This window comes from Anolis sagrei, chromosome 1 (assembly GCF_037176765.1).
Source record: "Anolis sagrei isolate rAnoSag1 chromosome 1, rAnoSag1.mat, whole genome shotgun sequence".
In the NCBI taxonomy this organism is placed as follows: Eukaryota; Metazoa; Chordata; class Lepidosauria; order Squamata; family Dactyloidae; genus Anolis; species Anolis sagrei.
In genome coordinates, this window is record NC_090021.1 from 228166094 (window position 1) to 228187800 (window position 21707).

Genomic DNA, 21707 nt, shown 5'->3' on the forward strand with positions numbered 1-21707 from the left:
AAAGATTGTTTTTTGTGGTTTGCTCTAATGCACATCACTAACATGGGGTACATGTGGAAGACCAATGAATAAACTCTGTATAAAAGTGGTTTAAAAAACATTTTTTAAAACCTTAGACAATTCCTTAGGCCACTGATTTACACTAGAAATAAGACCAGGTAATTCAAAATTCTGTGAAAGCCAGCAGGACATAGTGGTTTGAGTGTTGGGTGATGATGCTGGAGACCAGGTTCAAATCACCACTCGGCCATTAAATGTACTGAGTGACCTTGGCAACGAATGTTCTCTCAGCTCCAAAAGAAGACAAAGGCAAACCCCTTCTGAACAATCTTGCCCTATGATAAGTTTGTTTTATGGTTACCATAAATTAGAAATTTGGAAGGCACACAGCAGCAAAACAGCAGTTTCAAATTCTAAAACCCAGAGAATAATAAAGAAAATTTTGGAAGCATTTCTTCTCCTAATTGAATGCAGAACATGTTACCTAAAGCAAGCCAGAACACACACACAGACAGACACTGGCAATAGCATCCTCCTTTCATGTACACAAATAACAACTGTCTTTCATGCACAGTGAACACATGTCCATGGGCATGCAGCAGCACAAAAACATACTCTCTTTCACAAACAGAAACGCAAGACAGTCTTAAAGCAAAACTAACACATAAGCTTACATTTCCTCTCCCATGGTGGGAAATTAGCAGCACAGTGAGTGAGTGTGTAGGTGGTAACATGTCTATGAGCCTGCATATTAAATATATGTTCCTTGTGCTATAACACTATCTTTGAGACCTGATTTTAAATGCTCTGAATAACCACACAGATTAGTTTGTGCTATGTGAAAGGAAATCCTCCTCTGTGCTACCATGAATTCTCCACTGTCCTGCAGAGTGATTTGAAAAGTCTGTCCCTCCCAGGGAGTTCAGACCCCTCAATGCAAATCCCTCTTTTGGAAATGTTGGACAAATTCTCAACCTCCTCCTATAAGAAAATCCAATTACAAGTCTCTACTGTCCCTTGCCCCTGCCAACCACAAACCCTCATCCAAGCTTAAACAAAGGCTTACCTTGGGCAGAGTAACAGTTTTGCTAATCCATTTCCAGGGCATGGTGCCCATTCTTTCTGGAATCTCCAAAACAATCCCTCTCCCCCAATCCTCACTACAGAAAGCGTCAAGCCAAGTAAGTCCACAATAATGAAGGGACAGTGTTTGATTAAATGGCTGCACAAGCCTGGCACACAGTAGGCACCATGCTTGAGATGGACACTCTTTGATGCTGCTGGTTCAGACTCCCGTGGCTTAGCTCTCGATGCAACATGCTAACCACAATCAGCTCTCCTGTTGTTGTGACTGCCAATGGAAATTGGGCCCCACCCCTTCCTGAAATGCACACACACCACGAGAAAAAGTCAGGCAGATATCAGCTGATAGGAATAACAGCTTCCAGGCGAACTAAAGTTCAGAAGACAGATTGTCCAGAAACCAATCCCAAGCAGAAAGATGGGAATGAAAACTTCTCACTCCTGTGAGGTTTGGCATCCCAATGAGAATAGCTTTCCACATCCTTTCCCTCTTTCCCATTTCATACGTACCTTGCTTTTAATTCTAGAGGGGCAGCTGTGACAATTTGCTACAGACAAAGCAACTAAGGGCCACCTTGCTCCAGCAGTCAATCAGAAAACAGGATCATTATTACAGGATATGAGCCTGAGAGTTGGATTCATAGAAAAGGAAAGTAGGCAAATGCTATTCAGTTTTGTTCTCCATTTAACAATTACCAATTAACAATGCACAAATCATGAGCACCCCACCAAGTTAGCATGTCTCCGTGGTTTCTCACTGCATGGGGTTCTAAAACAAGAAAAGCGGTATAATAGAAGATAAGCTTTCTAACATTGGCAGATGAAGTGGGTATTGGGTATGCTTTGAATCCACTATTGCTTTACACAAAGCTGCAATTAAGACCCACACAGACTTGGCCAGTTCTATGCTCATAAGATCATGCATCCTTCAACATGACCTGGAATCTTCTACATTACTTAGCACACACAAAATATTCCTTGCTGGATAAATCAGCATGAGAAGCTTTTCCTAGAGATAGGCTACTCTTGATCTCATCCTAACAAATGCGGAGGGCCCCCTCCAGGGGCAAGTGACCATGTGCTCCTGCAATTTGAGGTACAAAGGAAGGCCGCAACTAAGACAAGTCAAACCCGTATTTTGGACTTTAGGAGAGCTGATTTCCAAAAAATGAAGGAAACGCTGAGCAGCATTCCGTGGACACAGATACTAAAAGACAAGGGAGCTACGGATGGATGGGAATTTCTCAAGAGTGAAATACTCAAGGCGCAATTGCAAACCGTGCCAACAAAGAGAAAAAATAGGACAAGTGCAAAGAAGCCAGAATGGATGTCCAAAGAACTTCTAACTGTGCTAAGACACAAAAGAGACATGCACAAGAAGTGGAAAAAGGGAGAAATCACCAAAGAAGAATTCAAACAAATAGCCAACGCCTGTAGGGAAAAGGTCCGCAAGGCTAAAGCAAAAAACGAGCTCAGACTTGCCAGGGACATTAAAAACAATAAAAAGGGCTTCTATTCTTATGTCAGTAGAAAAAGGAAAAACAAGGAGGCGATAGGACCTCTTCGAGGAGAAGATGGGGCAATGCTGACAGGGGATAGGGAAAAGGCAGAACTACTTAATGCCTTCTTTGCCTCGGTCTTCTCACAAAAAGAGAGTCTTCAACCTCAGCAAGATGGAGTGGATGAGGGATTGGAGGACATCCAACCCCAAATTGGGAAAGAAGTCGTCCAGGAATACCTGGCCGCTCTTAATGAGTTCAAGTCCCCAGGGCCAGATCAACTACACCCCAGAGTATTGAAGGAACTAGCAGAAGTCATTTCGGAACCATTGGCAACCATCTTTGAGAGTTCTTGGAGAACGGGGGAAGTTCCAGCAGATTGGAGGAGGGCCAATGTGGTCCCAATCTTCAAGAAGGGAAAAAAGGATGACCCAAACAACTACCGTCCGGTCAGCCTCACTTCGATACCGGGCAAGATTCTGGAAAAGATTGTTAAGGAAGCGGTCTGCAAACACTTAGAAACAAATGCAGTCATCGCTAATAGTCAACATCGATTTATCAAAAACAAGTCATGCCAGACTAATCTGATCTCTTTCTTCGATAGAGCTACAAGCTGGGTAGATGCGAGGAATGCCGTGGATGTAGCGTACCTGGATTTCAGTAAGGCCTTCGACAAGGTCCCCCATGACCTTCTGGCAAGGAAACTAGTCCAATGTGGGCTAGGCAAAACTACGGTGAGGTGGATCTGTAACTGGTTAAGTAGACGAACACAGAGAGTGCTCACTAATGCTTCCTCTTCATCTTGGAAAGAAGTGACAAGTGGAGTGCCGCAGGGTTCCGTCCTGGGCCCGGTCCTGTTCAACACCTTTATTAATGACTTAGATGAAGGGCTAGAAGGCATGATCATCAAGTTTGCAGACGACACCAAATTGGGAGGGATAGCCAATAGTCCAGAGGACAGGAGCAGAATTCAAAACGATCTTGACAGATTAGAGAGATGGGCCAAAACTAACAAAATGAAGTTCAACAGTGACAAATGTAAGATACTCCACTTTGGCAGAAAAAATGAAATGCAAAGATACAGAATGGGTGACGCCTGGCTCGAGAGCAGTACGTGTGAAAAAGATCTTGGAGTCCTCGTGGACAACAAGTTAAACATGAGCCAACAATGTGATGTGGCGGCAAAAAAAGCCAATGGGATTTTGGCCTGCATCAATAGGAGCATAGTGTCTAGATCTAAGGAAGTAATGCTACCCCTCTATTCTGCTTTGGTTAGACCACATCTGGAATATTGTGTCCAATTCTGGGCACCACAATTCAAGAGAGATATTGACAAGTTGGAATGTGTCCAGAGGAGGGCGACTAAAATGATCAAGGGCCTGGAGAACAAGCCCTATGAGGAGCGGCTTAGGGAACTGGGCATGTTTAGCCTGAGGAAGAGAAGGCTGAGAGGAGATATGATAGCCATGTACAAATATGTGAGAGGAAGCCACAGGGAGGAGGGAGCAAGCTTGTTTTCTGCTTCCTTGGAGACTAGGATGCGGAACAATGGCTTCAAACTACAAGAGAGGAGATTCCATCTGAACATTAGGAAGAACTTCCTGACTGTGAGAGCCATTCAGCAGTGGAACTCTCTGCCCCGGAGTGTGGTGGAGGCTCCTTCATTGGAAGCTTTTAAGCAGAGGCTGGATGGCCATTTGTCAGGGGTGATTTGAATGCAATATTCCTGCTTCTTGGCAGGGGGTTGGACTGGATGGCCCAAGAGGTCTCTTCCAACTCTTTGATTCTATGATTCTATGATTCTATGAAAGTCAGGAAAAAACCATCCAGATTAGATTGTGTTAAATTGAGAGATCAAGAAATTAATATGAAAGATGGCTATTCTTACTCAATCAGATGCACCGAAAGGGCCTTTTAATCTGGACTGGAAAATCTGTGACTCTCCTGAGGATGTTGGCCTCTGGTTCCCATCACCTTGTATGTTTTATAATTAGGGATGATAGAAATAGTTGCTCATTAATATGGGAAGGTAGGATGAGTTCCCCATCCCTTCCTTAAATAGTGCTTCCATAAATAGCTCCTGGGTGACACCTCACTCCCTGTTTCCAGTATAGCAATTGCACCTGGCTAACAGGGATAAGACAGAGAATGCTACACATTGCAGTTCCTAAGCAATTGTAGAACATCCCACCCACACTGACAAACCACAAACAGGTCAAATGTAGAAGCCTTCATTCAAAAACATTCAGAGACGTCTCTTCCCTGAACCTGTAATTCTTTTATCATTACTTGGTCCCATGGAGAACTTGCACACCAGGAACTATAGGAAGACCTATGCTGATTTTCAAATTATTGGTTTCATATTACTGTGACCTGAATATGGCAACAGAGGAGCACTGTTTCAGTAGTAAGTTACCTTGTGCTAGTACGGCTGTACCAGGAGCTCCAACTTTATTTGCTTTGTATCAAATGTTTGCTTGCAGTCCTAGGACAGGCCTCCTGTCCATCATAATTAAGCTTTGGTTCCGCCCCTTGTTCTGGGCTCTGGGAGGGAAAGGAGCCATTTTTTGGGCAGTCTCACACAAGGTAGCTAAGCTATAGGACGTAGACCAGCTTGTCCCATAGAAAAGCTTCCTTTCTCAATAACATCCAAGGATACAGAAACAGAAATTCCAGGAGAAAGGTCCCAAAAGCAAGGCTGAGAGCTCACAGCCTCTCAGCAACAGAGGGGAAACTGCCCTGAAGTTTCAAAGAATTCTCAGAGGGAGGACAGCATTACAGATCCACTTCAAGCCTCGGCTGGTAGGTCTACTCGATACCCAGATGCATTTGGAATCGGTAGTAGCACCCACACCAATGAGGCATAGATAGAAAGCAGCCTGGGAGAGATTAAAAAGGGTTTTCCTACAGAGAAAGTTTAGTTAATCAAAGTCAGGTACCAGTCCATTGAGGACTACACTAAGAAAGCCTTGAAGTGTTGTTTGAACCTTTGAAGATTTGTTGTTTGTTCCATAATAAAGACTTTGTTGTATCATTAAAGACTCTAAAGACCGTCACTTCAGAAAAATCCCTGAGAACCTCTCTTTGAGGCCCCCTGGCTTCCCGCTGGGCTTAAAGTATACGTCCTATAGAAAAGTACAGGTGTTACAGGTCCAGCGTGCGACAGAACAACCTAAATGCCCCAGATCACATTTGACCATGGCTGCCAAGCAGGTTTAGTACTTGGATGGGAGACTGTAAATGAATATCAGGTGTTATGAGTTATTATTCAAAGGAAGAAACTGTCAAAGCTACCTATGAATATCCATTGCCTTAGAAAACCCTATGAAATTATTGGGGTCACCATAAATTGAAAAGTGGCTTGAAGGCACACCAACATACACAACCACAGAAGAATAATAGGGAAGATGTCTATACCCAAACTCAGACCAATATAACCAAGAATAGGCACAGGGAGAGGAGACCAGAGCATCCAATTGCCATCTAGGATTTAATTCTGGATGAGCATGTTGACCTGGTTTGCATCAAAGAGACCTGGCTGGATGAGACCGGAGGGGGAGGGGGTGTCTGTGCAGCAGGCAAAGTCTGGGGGGGGGGGGTAACCTGGCAAAAGAAAAGGCACTCATGATAATTTTTAAAGGTTCTAAAGGTTTGATTAAAAGTCCGTTTTAGAAGACGGATAAAATTTTCTCTATTTGGCCTAGGATCTGCTTAGGTATGTGGTACTGCACTGCATTTTTTCCTGGTTTCCATCTTATATTGAATTGACCAGTCCTAAGAATTTTGTTTTCTGAAGTTTGTGGCTGCTTGGAGGGTAATGAAATAAAACTCTTCCTGTTTGCATATGGAAGTCGTCTGTGCTTGGTTTTGAGCAATTCGTCCTATGCCATATTTTAGGATGGCGGCCAGAACTTCAGGGAAGGAAAAGGCTATCTCCTTCTGCCAACACAATTTCAAGGATCCAAGCCACTATGACTGCACATTACCAAGGAATAGTGGAACTACTAGGAATGCTGTATTTCAAGAAAGCCTCTCCCATGATTAATGATTTTCTCCATGAGGAATTCTTTTAAAATTTCCAAAGTTCTTCAGCACAGGGTTTAGAAGCCATTGTGTTCTCAAGTAAAAAAAAATGTTGGATAGGAAAATGATTTAGAAATCAATTCTTACATTCTGCTGATGGCTCATCAAAGAGGGAAAAATGTAAAACTCCAACCATGGTCTACTGAAAGACATCTCTGCTTAGCAAGGAAGGGGTGCTATAGCAATGAACAGCCACTCAACTTTTGGGTGGGGCCTGGATAGATGTTTACAGGCTATGAATGGAATGGAATGGGAAAAAGGGGACTGCAACAGAAGAAACTTCTTTTTCCAAAGCACACAGGAGTCTTGTTCTATTGAAATCCACATGATTTGACTTTAGCTATTCTGATTATTAAAAATTAAGACTGTGTTGCCAAAGAGGGAGCAAATCATTCTCATAAGTTAGAGCCAACCTCCTTTCCTCCATCATCAGGCAATGGGACCAAAGGTCCCCATAGTACCAAAACAACTACAAGGGATTAGATGGAACTAGCTGAAAATAGATCCAATCGCATCCCAGTATAACAAGGGGCACAGCTAATACAAGATTGGCCTGCACCCACATTTCATCTAGCCCAGTGTTTTAGGCAGCTTTACTGGATTGCTTTAGCAGGAGGCCCAAGCCAAGGAAATAACAACACTCTCCCCTCTGGCAGACAGATCAGGATGGCTCCTCTCCCAGAGAGAGCCTCTTCATACCCTTGTGGTTGTACAAGGACATTGGGCTTGGGGCAAGGCATTTTGCATTCCTCACCAAATAAAAACAGTTCGGCTTCCAGATACTCTTAGAATCTCACAAAACGTCCATGTCTCAGAGCTGATCCAGATGTTCCATTTCTAAATGTGATCCATCTTTCTTGTCCTGTTTCAGTTGAAACCTACACGTGAAGGATCACAGATTGAGATGGCTACTTCTTTAATTCGAGAAATTGCTTCTCAGAATTTATCTAATAACTAATGTCACTCTCTGTGATTTTCCATAATTCTTTGAGTCAGACATTACAAAACACAGTACATGCAAACAGACCACCTGTGAATGTAGTTATGTAGAGTTGCTAGCTCTGCTAAACCCCCATAATTCCAGTTTTCAACCTTCTTTTAACATAAAGCATTAATCTATAGATTATATCACAAGTCAGTTCAGGGAGGTAAAGGTTTCACTGTAGGAGTGTCTTCTAAACAAGCATACACCTCAACACAAGGTACTTGCTACTCATTAAAATTTCTACATCTGAAAATTATGGTTTATTAGCATTGCATTGTATTTTAGTTTACTCTTGCTAACATTCAATTTGTTCTTTGGTCAACAGTAACTATGATCAAATAGTATTGGGACAATTTTATTGCACTGCCATCCTTTGTAAAACTCTCTTCTCTCCTCTTTTTATCATATGTCTGCCTGCCTCTGTTTGTCTTTGAGCTGTTCCAGCTTTTTTCTCTATTTATAATCTAGTCAATAAAGCCTTATAACTCCCACCAAGACACCTCACCTCTGCAGAACTCCAAAACCTCACATTCCTCCCAAATGCCTTCAATCTCCACTGCAATCCTTCTCAAAATGGAGATATAGTCACTATTTCAAGAGAAACTGCAGAGGGAAAATGGAAACATTTGGGCTCTGATAGATGCAACACTCTAACTCTAACCCTAACCCTCCATATGCTTGCTAACCCCTGATCTATTGGAAAAGATGGTCAAGAGGTCCACGGACTGCAAAGCGGTACTACTGCAGAAATTCACTCCAAATATATCCTTCAATTTTTAAAAAACCATACAGAAATTCCAAGAAGAATCCTTTTCCCCTTTGCTAGAGCATTATTTTATTTGGGGGACTTGGAAGAACGTTTTTATTTAGCATTCCTAAACTGTCAGCCTTTCCAATTTTGTGCTGTGTGAGATAAAGAGAAAAGCTGTTTTCTGACATTTCCCAATGTTGTTTATTACATTTAATTTTGCATTTCCCTGGTTTTGTTTGTACTTTGCAGGACGAAATACCACCATCACTTTCTTTTAGGATCATTTGTTCTTGTGTGTTCTGGATATGTGGTCATGCTAATCTGTCTCTGTATAGGTATCCATCCATTCATGAATACTAGCCGCTTTTGCTCCAGACAAAGGAGTAAGGTACCCCATAGGATCAGGTCCATGGGTACCTCCTATCTGTTAGTGGTTCCCAAAATGTGAGGTGGCTCTCAGTAAAAAAGCAAAGTGAAGTAAATAAAGTACAAATTGCTTCCTAATTGACATGCACTGTGACTAGGAAATATCCATCCATCAATAGAATATAGGCAGGTGCCAGTTATGTATCACAAGGGAGCCCTTCATCAAATGTATGACTCATACAGCACACATCAAGATCACTATGAAACACTGTCATTTCAAAACACACCTGTCCACTAGAAAGTCAACAAGTTACTGGTATTAAAAAGGTCATGTGCATGAAATATAACCTGCCTTTATATGGTCAGAGTTAAACTAGGTTTGGCAAAATTTCAATCATGCGAACATTTAAGAGTCCTTTTCCAAAGTCCATCGGATTACCTAGCAATAGCACCGGGGGCCAGATATTTGATTAAAAGAGTGTTCATAGGCCCAAACAAGACCCTGTTTGAAAGGATATTGTTGATTATTTATTTAATTATTTATTGTTATTGTGAAATGGGCAAGAAACAAAGATAAGGCATATGGGATTCTCAGGACACTAACACACAAGGTCCAAATATGAGCTGCAATTTCTCCAACCACAAATGAAATCACTTACAGTGTATGACATTATTCTATATTTTTTCCAAACCAGTCAGCAATACATCTGTAAACAGTGCCTATCACTCCCAGTTTAAACATAGAAAAGTGCTTCGAATCTGTGAAAGCACTTCAGCTGTGAGTTTAGAGGTTATCCCGTACAATCTGCCCCACACAATTAGGTCCTCTGGGGGTTGTCTGCTCCAAACTGCCGGAACCAGACTGGCAACCATCACCCAGGGGACCTTTTCATCAGCCAGCCCAAGATTGTGGAATGACCTGCTGGTAATTCCAACAGCCTAGGTCACCTGTTGAAATTTTAAAACCATGTAAAGACATATCTCTTCCAGCAGGCCTACCCAGCCAGTTTTTAAGTGTGGCCTGTGTTTAATCTCAGTTTTGTGGATATGTGGATTTGTAGTACTTTTATAATGTGAATGTGTTTTAATTATTCTATAACCTGCCTCGAGCCATGAGGAGAGGCAAGTAAAAAATGAAATTATTGTTATTATTATTATTATTATTATTTGGGGACATGATGTCTCATTGTGAATGTGTTGAGAACATCGCTTTGAACTGCATCACTTACCTAGGACCGCAGTGCTAGTCATTTTACTTCCAGCAATCAAAATTAGAGAAGTTTTGGAATATACATAATGAGATCTTGGAAATAAAACCCAAATCTAAACAAAAAAATTGTATTTCATATAAAAGTCTTTATAGACATAGCCTGACAGCAATTTTTATACCAATTATATTTAATTATTTTGTGCATGAAATAAAGTGTGTACATTGAAACAAAGATATAATGATCTCAGCCACCCATGGGAACAATTCTGGATTGTGCAGAAATTGGGTTTCCAGATAAGGGTTACTTAAGATGCATTCCTAGTACAAAGGAGCACAGGAAGAAACCCGAAGGCAGGACAGGTCCCCTGGGGTATTTATCTTCTTGTATATACTCAGAGCTTGGAAATGTTACCTTTTAAGACAACAATTCCAGAAATTCCCTATTCAACAAAGGTTATTCTGGGAATTGTAATAAAAAAAAACTTTCCCAAGTTCCACTTGTATTTCTCTGGAATAGAAGTTGATTAGATTATACTTACTGGGGTTTCTACATGCTTCGCAGGACTCTCCTCAGTGGATGTCTATAGAAGGGAGAGAAACAAGGAAAGTATGAAGACTCGGTTCATGTTCTTTGTTCTTCTCCATAATTATAATACAAAATGTAACGGGAATTGCAGTTCAACACCATCTGGAGTGTTGCAGGGGTCTTACCCCTGGTTGAAAACATTCCCTTGGAGAGACATTTCCAAACAGAGCAGGTAGTACCATACCAGAGTTCCTCATATTGCCATCTCAGCTTGAACACACCCTTTTCCTGGTTTATACAGCCATGGAATAGTTGGTTAAATTGTATTCAAAATCAACATAAATCCTGACCCAAACATCTGCTCCAGGAAGTTTGTTTACAATGTAGAATCATGTAGATCACACATCTTTATTACTCATGGCAAAGTCTATACATGCACTACTTGACCTCATAGAAACATGCAGTAATTGTTTTCTGATCAAAGAAACCAACTCCTTTTAACAGTTCCATTTGCAAGTGCAAATAGTAAATGCCATGAGAAAAGAATTCATATTTTTATTTGCAATATTTCACACTTCATTTTGCAAATGTTGACATATGAGTTTGGCATAAGTGGGGCTGAACACAAAAACTGGGAGTAGTTGCAGATGCCAGTAGCCTGAATCACAGTGTTTGGCTGAAACGGTCTACACATTTTCCCCAACAATTTGCAAGTACAAGTAGTAATCCCAGACCTTGAAAAAATTACTGATTACTACAAGTGTCTTTTCTCTTTTGGGGTTCAGTCTGAATGATTCTCTCCCTTCAAGATGGGTTCCATTTAGACTTTTGAAAAGACATTTAGCATCATTTATTTCTAAAGAGATTTCAGGGATAGCTGACCAAATCATTCACCTTCTTTCCCCTTCAGGTGCATTTTCACTTAATTCTCTCTTTAATATAGTAGCACAACTGAAAATAATGTCTGCCTATTTATATGAACCTTCCTTTTTCTTTTCAAGTTTGTGTTTTAGATACACTTAATTGTGTAGTAGGGCAGATCTACACTGATCCAAAAATCCTGGGCTAAACCAGTGTGGTGTATGCTAAATCAGCTGGTATGAATCACATAGGCACTCTCTCAGAAACTGCTGAGGTGGGAGAGAGTCCTGACTTCCTGGCAGTACCGAAAGTAGATTGGCGCCACTGGAGGGCCACCCAAACCATCTCCTCCCACTCTTTGTGTCACAGAGGTTTCTGGCCACAACACAAATCCTACCTGTTGGCCATCTTGAACCCAGGGATTGCTGTGGTACCTCTCCCAATTCCAACTAAAGAAGCAGATTGGAGTTGACTTTGGTACTAGCAGTTGACAGTGGAACTCTCTCCCTAGGGATATTAGATCAGCCCCTTCCCTCCTGACCTTCCAAAAAAGAGTAAAAACTTGGCATTTGAACAAGCTTTTGGAAATGCAGCATAATAAATCTTTATGAAACTATGAAGAATGAACATGGAATGGCTACTGGACAATGAGTTTAACAGCACAACACTGGTGATTATTTGTTTTTAATGGTTTTTATAGTATTATGCTGAATGTTTTAATTCTATTTTTTTGAATGTATGGCATCAAATTGCTGACAATTCTGTAAGCTGCCTTAGGGCTGAGAAAGGCAATCTACAAATATAATAAATAAATAAATAAATAAATACATAAATACATAAATACATAAATAAATAAACTAGGTGGAGCCTAGTTTACGAGATGTGGGACAGATAGCTTTGGCCTACAAGAGGGACGAATAGCTAGGGGCCCTGAGGAGAACAGCTGGTGGAATTTTCCCTCTCAGCACTCCCTCCAGCATCTGCTTATTGAGGATGTCTCTTCACTCTGCCTAATAGAACTACCAGCTTTTGTCTGTGTACATTTTATGTCAGTCCCCAATGCAGTTCACTCAGTAAGGTTATGAGCTTATTGACACTTTATCCACACTGATATATTAAATAGCAGCAACAGAAAGAGTAAAGGAAAAAAGGAAGCAAACATTGTTATGAAGGCAAAGCAAGACAAAGACTTAAAGCATCCTGCGAAAACAGCATGGAAATGATAAACAGACTTGGACAGAGGTGAGCCTATAAATGATACGGGACTGAAAGATGAGTGGCAAGATCTATAACCTTAGCATGATATGTATGCCTAAAAAGTATTTCAATCTATACCTTCAGGAATGCCTCAGATGGGTCATTTAATCCATAGATAGACACAACATGATTTAATGTTTTGCCTCCCTTGCAGGACACATATCTGCCTCTGAAGAGAAGAACATTTATGGTCTGTGCCATTCAGAGTAACATGATAAATCAAAGATTCATCAAGGCCCTCTCATCATAGCTCTGTGTAATACTGGAATATTTAAGCAAATTGGAAGGTGACAATGGACAACCAGGTTATTGTGACCAGTGCAATATTGGAGGATAAAAAGGGGAACAAACAAGCATATGCTACTGATGGTCCCTGACAAATGTTTTAGAGCAAGGTTGAGGAGCATGATGCTACTGGGCTTCAACTCCATTAGGACTAGCCAGTATGGTCAATGATGAGGCATCCTAAGAGTTGTAGCCCAAAAACATCTGGGAACTACAATTCATTTATGGGTTTATTTCACCTGACTTTTGAATTATGAAGCAGATTGGAAGGACCGAGTTATACATTTTCTGCTAGTAACTGTGCTCATGGCTACCTACCATAGCCATGCTTCCTGCCCTAGGGTGCAAAGCAGGCAATGCTTGGGTGACATTGCTGTCTTGGGCAACACTTCAGGAGATGGCAGGTTCCTGACATGCTCTGCAGTTTCCTTTACAAACCCACAATAACGGTCCCAAAGTGGCTAGGCCATGTGCCTTTCCCAGATAAAGTTCCACACTAGGAAACTTTCTTGGGGAGCCACATCTTATACACTTACCATCCAAATATGCCAGTGTGTGCACAGAGATTAATCTGTGTGCTGAGATAATAAAAAGCAGACCACTTGTGATAACAATATTTTTGCAGAGCAACTGGTAACAAGGCACAGAAAAACAGAAAATGAAAATGCCCTCTTGGGCTCAGGGAGAAACAACTGGATTGGAAGGGGCACAGAACAGATGGATGTGACTTGGCAGAGGCTACTTTAGGTACTTTGGCAAGACCTGCTGTAAAGGCTAACTTGGCTGTGTGCCTGGACATAAGGATGAATCATGGAATAGCCCAGAATGATGACACTTTCTGTGGCAGCAAGTACGTTACCCAAGGAAGTTGCTGTTGGCAAAGGTTCACAGAACCTTTGGAACTCTCCAGAGCTTGATATGTCAATCAAAGAATAAAGGGACACATATCTAGATTTATCAGAACATAACTTCAAAATAATTGGCATTTTTATCTGTTCCATACTTTTATCTGTCCAACATAATTGTACAGTTCTGAGATAAGTATCCACTATGTCTATACAAACAGAAATGTGGCAAAACAAATCTAATTCTATAGTTCACATTGCAAGCAGGGACTAATGAGATAGGAACTTGTTGCTGTTGAACACTACCACCAGTTATATTTCCCCACTGCTGCTAAGAGGAGCATTATTACTGCACAGAAGCAGCTGACCTTAAACTATTACTACATTGGGGAGGGGGGGGGGAATGCTACCAAATAAAATAGGGTGGTCCTTGCTATCATATTCTGTTCATAATTTTCCAGAGAAGAAAGTGATTGGCCACTAAAAACCATTTGCAATTTATCGCCACCCTTGTGTTGGGCTGGAAGTCAATTAGGAGCACTTCGAAGAAAACATCCAAGAGAAAAAAATGCATCCCCACAGGCCAACCTGGCTGCAGGAGACCCATTCTAAAAGTGGGAAGAATGCAAGAGAAGTGACTCATTCTTTGCACAGGTTGTAAATTTGGAACCTTCTTCTGACTAGAATTTTGATGACTTGACATAAATTGGCAGTCCAACCAAATCCACAATTTTCACCTGCAGCTCTTGGTAAAACTGAAGTGGTGCATCCCCAGTGTTATACTGCTAGTCTCCAATCTCTCCTGACAACCTGGACTACCCCTTTTTGTGATCTAAAGAAGGGTAAAAAAGCCTTCTGGAAGAGCAATTCCTTTTTTTTAAAAAAAAGACAGGGCTCTCGCCCACAACACACTACATAACATCCTAATATACCTGGATTTTTTCAAACTCAGAAGTGGACTTCTGATAAATTTGAGTTTTGTCTTCCTTTGGGGGGGGGCAGTTTTGGTAGTCAGTATGGCTCCTAGACAATCACAGAGCCCTAACATTGACCCCAGATCTATTACAGTGACTCATCCCTAAGTTAAAGAAAATCCCCTCAGTTTTAAATATAAGGACAAAAGAATTTTTATTTGCTGAATGGAAAGTGTAATCCCAAGTAGGAAGATTTCTGTAATGTATTTTTATGTTGGCTTCAAATGTCTTTTTTAAAAAGTTACAACAGATATTGCTGCCTTCGGTCTATGCAAATAGCCTTTTTGCACAGCTGCTCAAGCACAGTCCCCAGGCCAACCTCCTCCCACCCACTACCCACCACTCATCAGCTGGGTGAGCCAAGGACATGGTTTCCAAAGCAAAAAAACTCTCGGTTTAGTCAGACTTGGCAGAGCCGGACTGGGGCTCACAATATGATTGGACCAGCATGTGGGTGGTTTTCATGTGCAAGAGTTACAAACCAATTTAGTGATTTTGCTCAGCTAACCCCACCCTTCCAGATGTTGGAATGAGAGAATCTGCCAGAATAATCTGCCCTTGAAGACTGGACACAACTTACATGAAAACAGAACAAAACACAACAAAAAAGAGGCTAATTGTGTCTAAATAATGCATATCCTCCAACATTTCACAGATGAAAATCAAGACACATGTGGCCAAGCAGTTTCAGAGTGCAGTCAAAATAGTAAAGATTATTAACAAGGAAGAATGTACAAACTAAGAGAGGATGTAGTTTGCTTTCCCCCAACTCCGTCCCTCCCCAGCCTAGCTAAAGTTGATTGTGTACAAACTATCTTTGTATTTTGAATATTGTTTTCAGCAACTGTAAGCAGCCCAGGTAAAGGGTAAATGTTTGAGGAGGCAAGAAAAAATGGGGCATTTAATATGCATCTGAAAAAAATTGAAAGATGAGCATTAAATGCCAAAATGGGACATCTGGAAAAATGGTAAGAGTAATCAAGGTGCAGAAATAACGAAAATGTCAGATGGCAACTACTTATTTAGTTCAGTGTGTATAAATGCCTTATCACTGTTCCTCAAAGGTAGCAATGTTATCATAGAAGGCAAGAAAGCATGACACTGATTTTTGTTTGGTTTAATTGTTCTGAGTTTCCTTTGAGAGAGATAAAGCTGGGTATAAATAAATAGGAGGAGGAGGAGGAGCAGGAGGAAGAATAGGACTGGTAGCATTGTTGAGCCAGGACTATATCAGGCCTTGATAGTTCAATGTTAAAACCTGTTACCTAGGCATGTCACAGGACTAAAGCCCTCTTACAAGAACACACCTCTGGCAATGACATTAATCAAGACTCCTTAAGCATAAACCACAGAGATGCCATTCGAACAAAAAGACTCAAAATCTAACAAATAGAGAAAACATACTTTCACATTCTTCCAGGCAGTGTCTTTCCTTCAGATTTGTCCGCATTGTGCTGAGAAGCAGAGAAAAGGGTACAGGATCTGTGATCTTAACCAGCATGGATAGGGAGGATGAGGACACCTTCCCCACCCCCTTGCCACACACACACACACACACACATTTCTCTCTCTATAATTCACTGGGGGGGGGGGGGAACTGGTCTGACTCTCCCAATACACTTCTTCTCCATGCACATGTTTGAGGCCACAGTTGTACAAAGTTGTACAACTAGGGCAAAACTGGGAAAACTTAGTTCCTTGGATGACATCTCTGGAGAATAGTAGTATAGTTTAAAACATGCTTCTAAGGTTTGGCCCAATCATACATGTAGGTAAAAGGCACCAGCAAATTTGGATGATCCTTACACTCACTATCTCGTAGAAAAAATAGAAAATGTATTTTTTCAAAAAACCAAAATGAAACCCAAAATGTATGCTGGAAATATTTTCTTCAGGACCAAGTTTATTTCCATAAAAATATGCAAACCTTCAAGCAATTCCAGAATTTTTCAACATCTGGGTTGTAAATAGGCTATTGTGGTGAGTAAAACATTGATGCCAATAGATTCATAGATTTTAAGCGAAGATACACCTAGCAAAGCATACTGAGATGGACAAAACCAAAAACATGAAAATACAAGGAAGCTAGCAGGCAGGCAGTCCTGCCTCCAAGTTTTTAATGGGAGTGTCATTTTAATGCAAGAGCCAGGCCAGAGTTCGACCTGTGGCTAGGGACCACAGGTAAAGATGGGGTTGGAAACAGCAACCCAAATAGCATTCTGTTTCTTTTTAAAAATTACTTTAGTTGATAAATCTCATCAATTAACAAACTTTTGCCATAAAAGTCTTATCTTGATATACATTATTCCAAAAGTAAATTTACCTTGTATGACACTTTATACATTCCTTAGATGTATATCACCCATTATCCATCCCCTGCTTCTCACCAAATGTCCAGAATACAACCATGTCATCACCAACACACTCTTCCACAAGAGAAATAAGCTCAAGACATCATGGAAGCACCTCTGGTCAAAGCACTGGCACTTCTTAGACTATGTCATTGTATGTACCAGAAACTGCCATGATATGCTTCTCACAAGAACACTGATGACTGCTGGAAAGACCAAAGGTTAATTCAATCCATGATGGCCATCAAAATCTCCCCCAAATGCAGACTCCAAGGAAGTAAGAGAAGGTGTAAAATGAAAACTCAAGCCTTTCAAGAGCCCACCAAACGAGCTCTTCTCCAAACAACACTCAATGATCATCTACTCATAGAACACCCTGAAAATGTTGGGGAACACTGGAATAAACTGAAGAATGAACTCAACTGGATACCAAACTAAGGAACATCAAGACTGGTTTGATGAAAATGATAATAAGATCCAACAGTTAATTCATAAGAAAAGAAAAGCCTTCCAAACATGGCAGAGAGACACCTACTGCGCTGCTAAGAAAAAGATCTATACCAGTGCAAAAGCTGAGATCCAAAGAAGGACCAGAGGACACAAAAACATTTGGTGGACAAAAAAGTGTCAAGACATCCAACACTTTGCAGTCCATGACGCACTGGGATTTTTTTTAATGCCACTAAGGTCATCTATGGCCCAACTAATCATGGCATACACCCACTAAATTCATCAGATGGAACCAAATTTCTGAAGGTTAAAACATCAATTGCACTAAGTTGGAAAAAGCACAACCATAACCTCCTTAACCACAGCTCCAATGTGACCAAAGAGGTTTCCTTGCAGATCCTGCAAAAACAAGCCAGGAATGAGCTTAGAGCACTGCCTATTTTGGGGAAAGTAAGCAAAGCCATCAGTCAACTAAAAAATAACAAAGCCAGCAGACCTGATGGGATCCCTGATGAAATCTTTAAAGAGGGTGGATCTGAGCTGATACAACAACTTCACCAGCTCATTGAAAAAGTGTGGGTTACCAAGAAATCCCATAAGACTTCAAGGATGCCACCATCTTCATCCTTTTCAAACAGGAGGACAGAACAGACAGTGGAAACTATCTCCCTTCTAACCTCCGCTGGGAAAATCCTCGCAAGAATCCTTGCAAATCGCCTTCAGAAGACATCCTCCCAGAATCTCAGAATGGCTTCCACCCCTCCAGAGGAACAGTGCACGACAGCTCCAAAAAATGCAGGGAATAAAATTAACCTCCATACGTGTATTTATTGATCTTGCAAAGGCATTCAACATGGTGAATTGCAGTGCTCTCTGGACCATCATCCAAAAATTGGAGTCCCTGGCAAATTTATGATCAGCCTGCAGTTCCTCCATGATGAAAAAAGTCTTAGATAGAAATTGCTCCCAAAGTGAATCAGGTGTCAAACAAGGAGGTGTCATTCCCCCAACTTTATTCTCCATCTTCATCACTATGATGCTGCACCTTGTTGATGGGAAGCTACCCACTAATGTGGAAATCATCTATTGGATAGATGGCAAGCTAATTAACCGCAGCACACTGAAAGCCAAAACCAAGGTCACAACAACATCTGTTAGAGAACTTCAATATGCTGATGATAATGTAGTCTGTGCTCATTCAGAAGAAAACCTACAAGCCACTCTAAACACCTTTGCAGAAGCATACAAAAAGCTTAGCCTCTCACTGAATATCAAGAAAATGTCGTCTTTCAGCATGCACCAGGCAATACCTCTGCAATGCCAGAAATACAGCTTAATGGTGTAACATTAGAAAATGTTGACCATTTCCACTACCTTGGCAGCCACCTCTTCACAAAAGTCCACATCGACACTGAAATATAACACCGCCTGAGCTCTTTGAGTGCAGCATTTTTCCATATGAAGCAGAGAGTAAATCACATTTTTTTAACCTGAAAAAATTCAGGGCCAGGAGGTTTGAACTATTAACCAAACCTCATCTCAGCTACAGGCTTGCTTGCAATCTCCAAGAGATCATTGGGCCATCATGAGATCACAGCATGAGACTTCAATTACACTGGATTATTTTTTATTCTTTAAAAAGCTCCAGTCTTGAACAAATATTCTAGGGGAGGAAGAGACTGTGTTAGGTTCATAAAGTTAGGTTCCATTATTTTGTTATTGTCTTTGAGGGAGGGGGATTAATAGCCTTTCATCCCTCTAGCTCTATAATTCATGTCTGTATGGGTATCTTGCCCTTCACCCTCATCCCCAGCCACAAGGATTGGAGCATTGAGGTTTGATTCTAAACTAAGGTGACCTAAGTCAGTGTTGCCAGAGCAAAACTGAAGAGAGCTACAGTGATAGTACAGAAAAGGGAATTTCAGCAGGTGCTGCTGGTTACCTGCTTATATGAGAAGCAACGCCTGCTGAAATACCCTTTTCTAAATTATCAGTAAAACTCCGGTTTTCAGTATGGCAAAAACCTTCAGACCAAGGAATAAACCCAAGTTCAGAGATATTTTGAGAGGTTGCATTCCAGTGGTGGGCCTTAGGAGAAGCATAAATCAAAATGATTGTGTAAAACTAGGTGTGGCCACTTGGGAAATCACCCTAAGGTCAAGTTGGGATGCGTACAGGACTGAATTCAGACCAGGGATTGAAGCTGCCTAGCCCTGCCCTAAACAGATCAAGTTCAAAGCACTGACGGTGGTGTAGAAAGTGAAGGGACAAATCAAGCACAGAGCATGGGGACATCTATATTGTAGAATAAATACAGCTTGAAACAGCTTGAACTGCTACAACTCAATACTATGGACTCAAGGGACTTGTACTTTTACAAGGTCTTCAGCTTCTCTGTCAAAGAATAATGTTACCTCCCCAGACTACAAATCCCAAGATTCCATAGCATTGAGCCTAGCAGTTAAAGTGGTGTCAAACTGCATTAATTCTACAATGTAGATGCATCCCCTGTTAGCCCCTATAGGAAACCAGAATTAGTATGCCTCTGTTTTAAATTTTTAACATCACCCACTGTTTTATTGCTGGGTTTATTGTCCTTTTAATTTTTTATCCTTTAATTTTGAATCCTTCAGACTGAAGGGCTGAATACACATGCTGAAAAGAAGTACAATAATAAACAAAGGCTATATAGTATACAGATGGGTCCCATGGTTTTCTTATTACCCTGTCTGAAAAGCCGGTATGAGTGTCTGGATGTCTGGAAATTGATATAGTATTTTTTACTATGTTTACCAAAGCTAACATGTTAATTAAAGCAAACAATGCAGATGAAAACTAGATTGCTTCATGATCAAAAGGATGGACAGAAAGATTTAATAGAACTAATGCAATATTCAAATAACTCATAATACACCACAGACTTCAAAAAAAAAAATCAGCTTCTTCTGAAAATCTTGGATTATAAATAGTATTGCTTTTAGAGAGCCAGGGAATTAGCACAAGTGAAGAATGTCAGATTGGGAAACAATGATCTAGATGCTCAAGAGAGATCACACAGAATTACCTCCTGTTGGAGAGTGAAAGTTACACATTTTAAAACAAGCGTGCAACTGATCCTTAAGATTGGTTACACAGGAGTACAACTATGTATAACTGAAACATACATGAAAAGTTCCCACTTTGCCCTTCTCTTCTTTTCTTATGAAGGAAAGGGATTCCATCTGTCAGGAGTGCTTTGATTCTGAGTTCCTGAATGGCAGAATGGGATTGGACTGGATGTCCCTTGTGTTGTCTTCCAACTCTTAGATCCTATTATTCCCTTTATTGCATTGTTTCCTCATAGCATCTATTTTCCCCTTTTTCAGCTCCTTTGGGGAGTGTAAATCCAAACAGCATCAAGAATATGTATCTGATGTAGTGCAGGTACTGTACATGTGTTTTTCAAAAAGCTGGTGCCCCTTTTAACTCTTGAACTCTGGTTCTTTTTGTCTCTTGTGTTGGATCCCTGAGACACATCTTACTCCAATCCATTGTGACCCTGTAAGCCTTCCAGCAGTCCAGCTTTTGGCAGTCTACTCTTCAAATTCCCCATCCCCTTGTTAAGATAGCGACAATAGGGTACAGAAAAAGACAAAAAGCAAAGAAAGGCAGCATCAGTTTACTTACCAGTTCATTATTGCCAGCAGGCATACAAGGCGTGGCAGCCTAAAAGAAAAATACAAAAGAGACCAAACGTTAGGGTTATTATGAGAAGTCAAATAATATAGGAAAAGAAAAACTATTTGAGCATTTTCTGTGCAATGTAACGAACCCCACCTCCCCATGTAAAACTGTACTAGAGGAGCCCCCCATGACACAATGGGTTAAAGCCTTGTGCTGGCTGAACTTGCTGACCGACAGGTTGGCAGTTTGAATCCGGGGAGTGGGGTGAGCTCCCGTCTATCAGCTCTAGCTCTCCTGTGCAGGGAGATGAGAGAAGCCTCCCACAGGATGGTAAAACATCAAACATCCAGGCGTCCCCTGGGCAACCTCCTTGCACACAGACAATTCTCTCACACCTGAAGCAACTTGCAGTTTCTCAAGTCACTCCTGACACAAAAAGAAAATTGTACTAGAAAAATGTTCCCTTCTTGTTGTGTAACTGAGAATTTAACCAGATCTCTAAGCGGTGGCTTGGGAAA

The 21707-nt window shown here is 41.0% G+C and overlaps 1 protein-coding gene across 17 annotated transcripts in view; it reads right to left on the bottom strand.

Moving 5' to 3' along the window:
- Positions 1-21707, bottom strand: part of TNS1 (tensin 1) — a 354414-nt gene that overhangs the window by 114205 nt on the left and 218502 nt on the right. For 16 of the 17 annotated variants that reach the window (XM_060773722.2, XM_060773736.2, XM_060773781.2 and 13 more), the window contains 2 exons: positions 21193-21231; positions 10517-10558 (listed from right to left, as the gene is read on the bottom strand). In XM_060773722.2, the coding sequence (XP_060629705.2) occupies positions 10517-10558; positions 21193-21231 (81 nt within the window). Of the gene's footprint in view, positions 1-1066; positions 1297-10516; positions 10559-21192; positions 21232-21707 lie in introns of those variants that run through there. The other variant, XM_067473734.1, reaches the window with a different exon arrangement.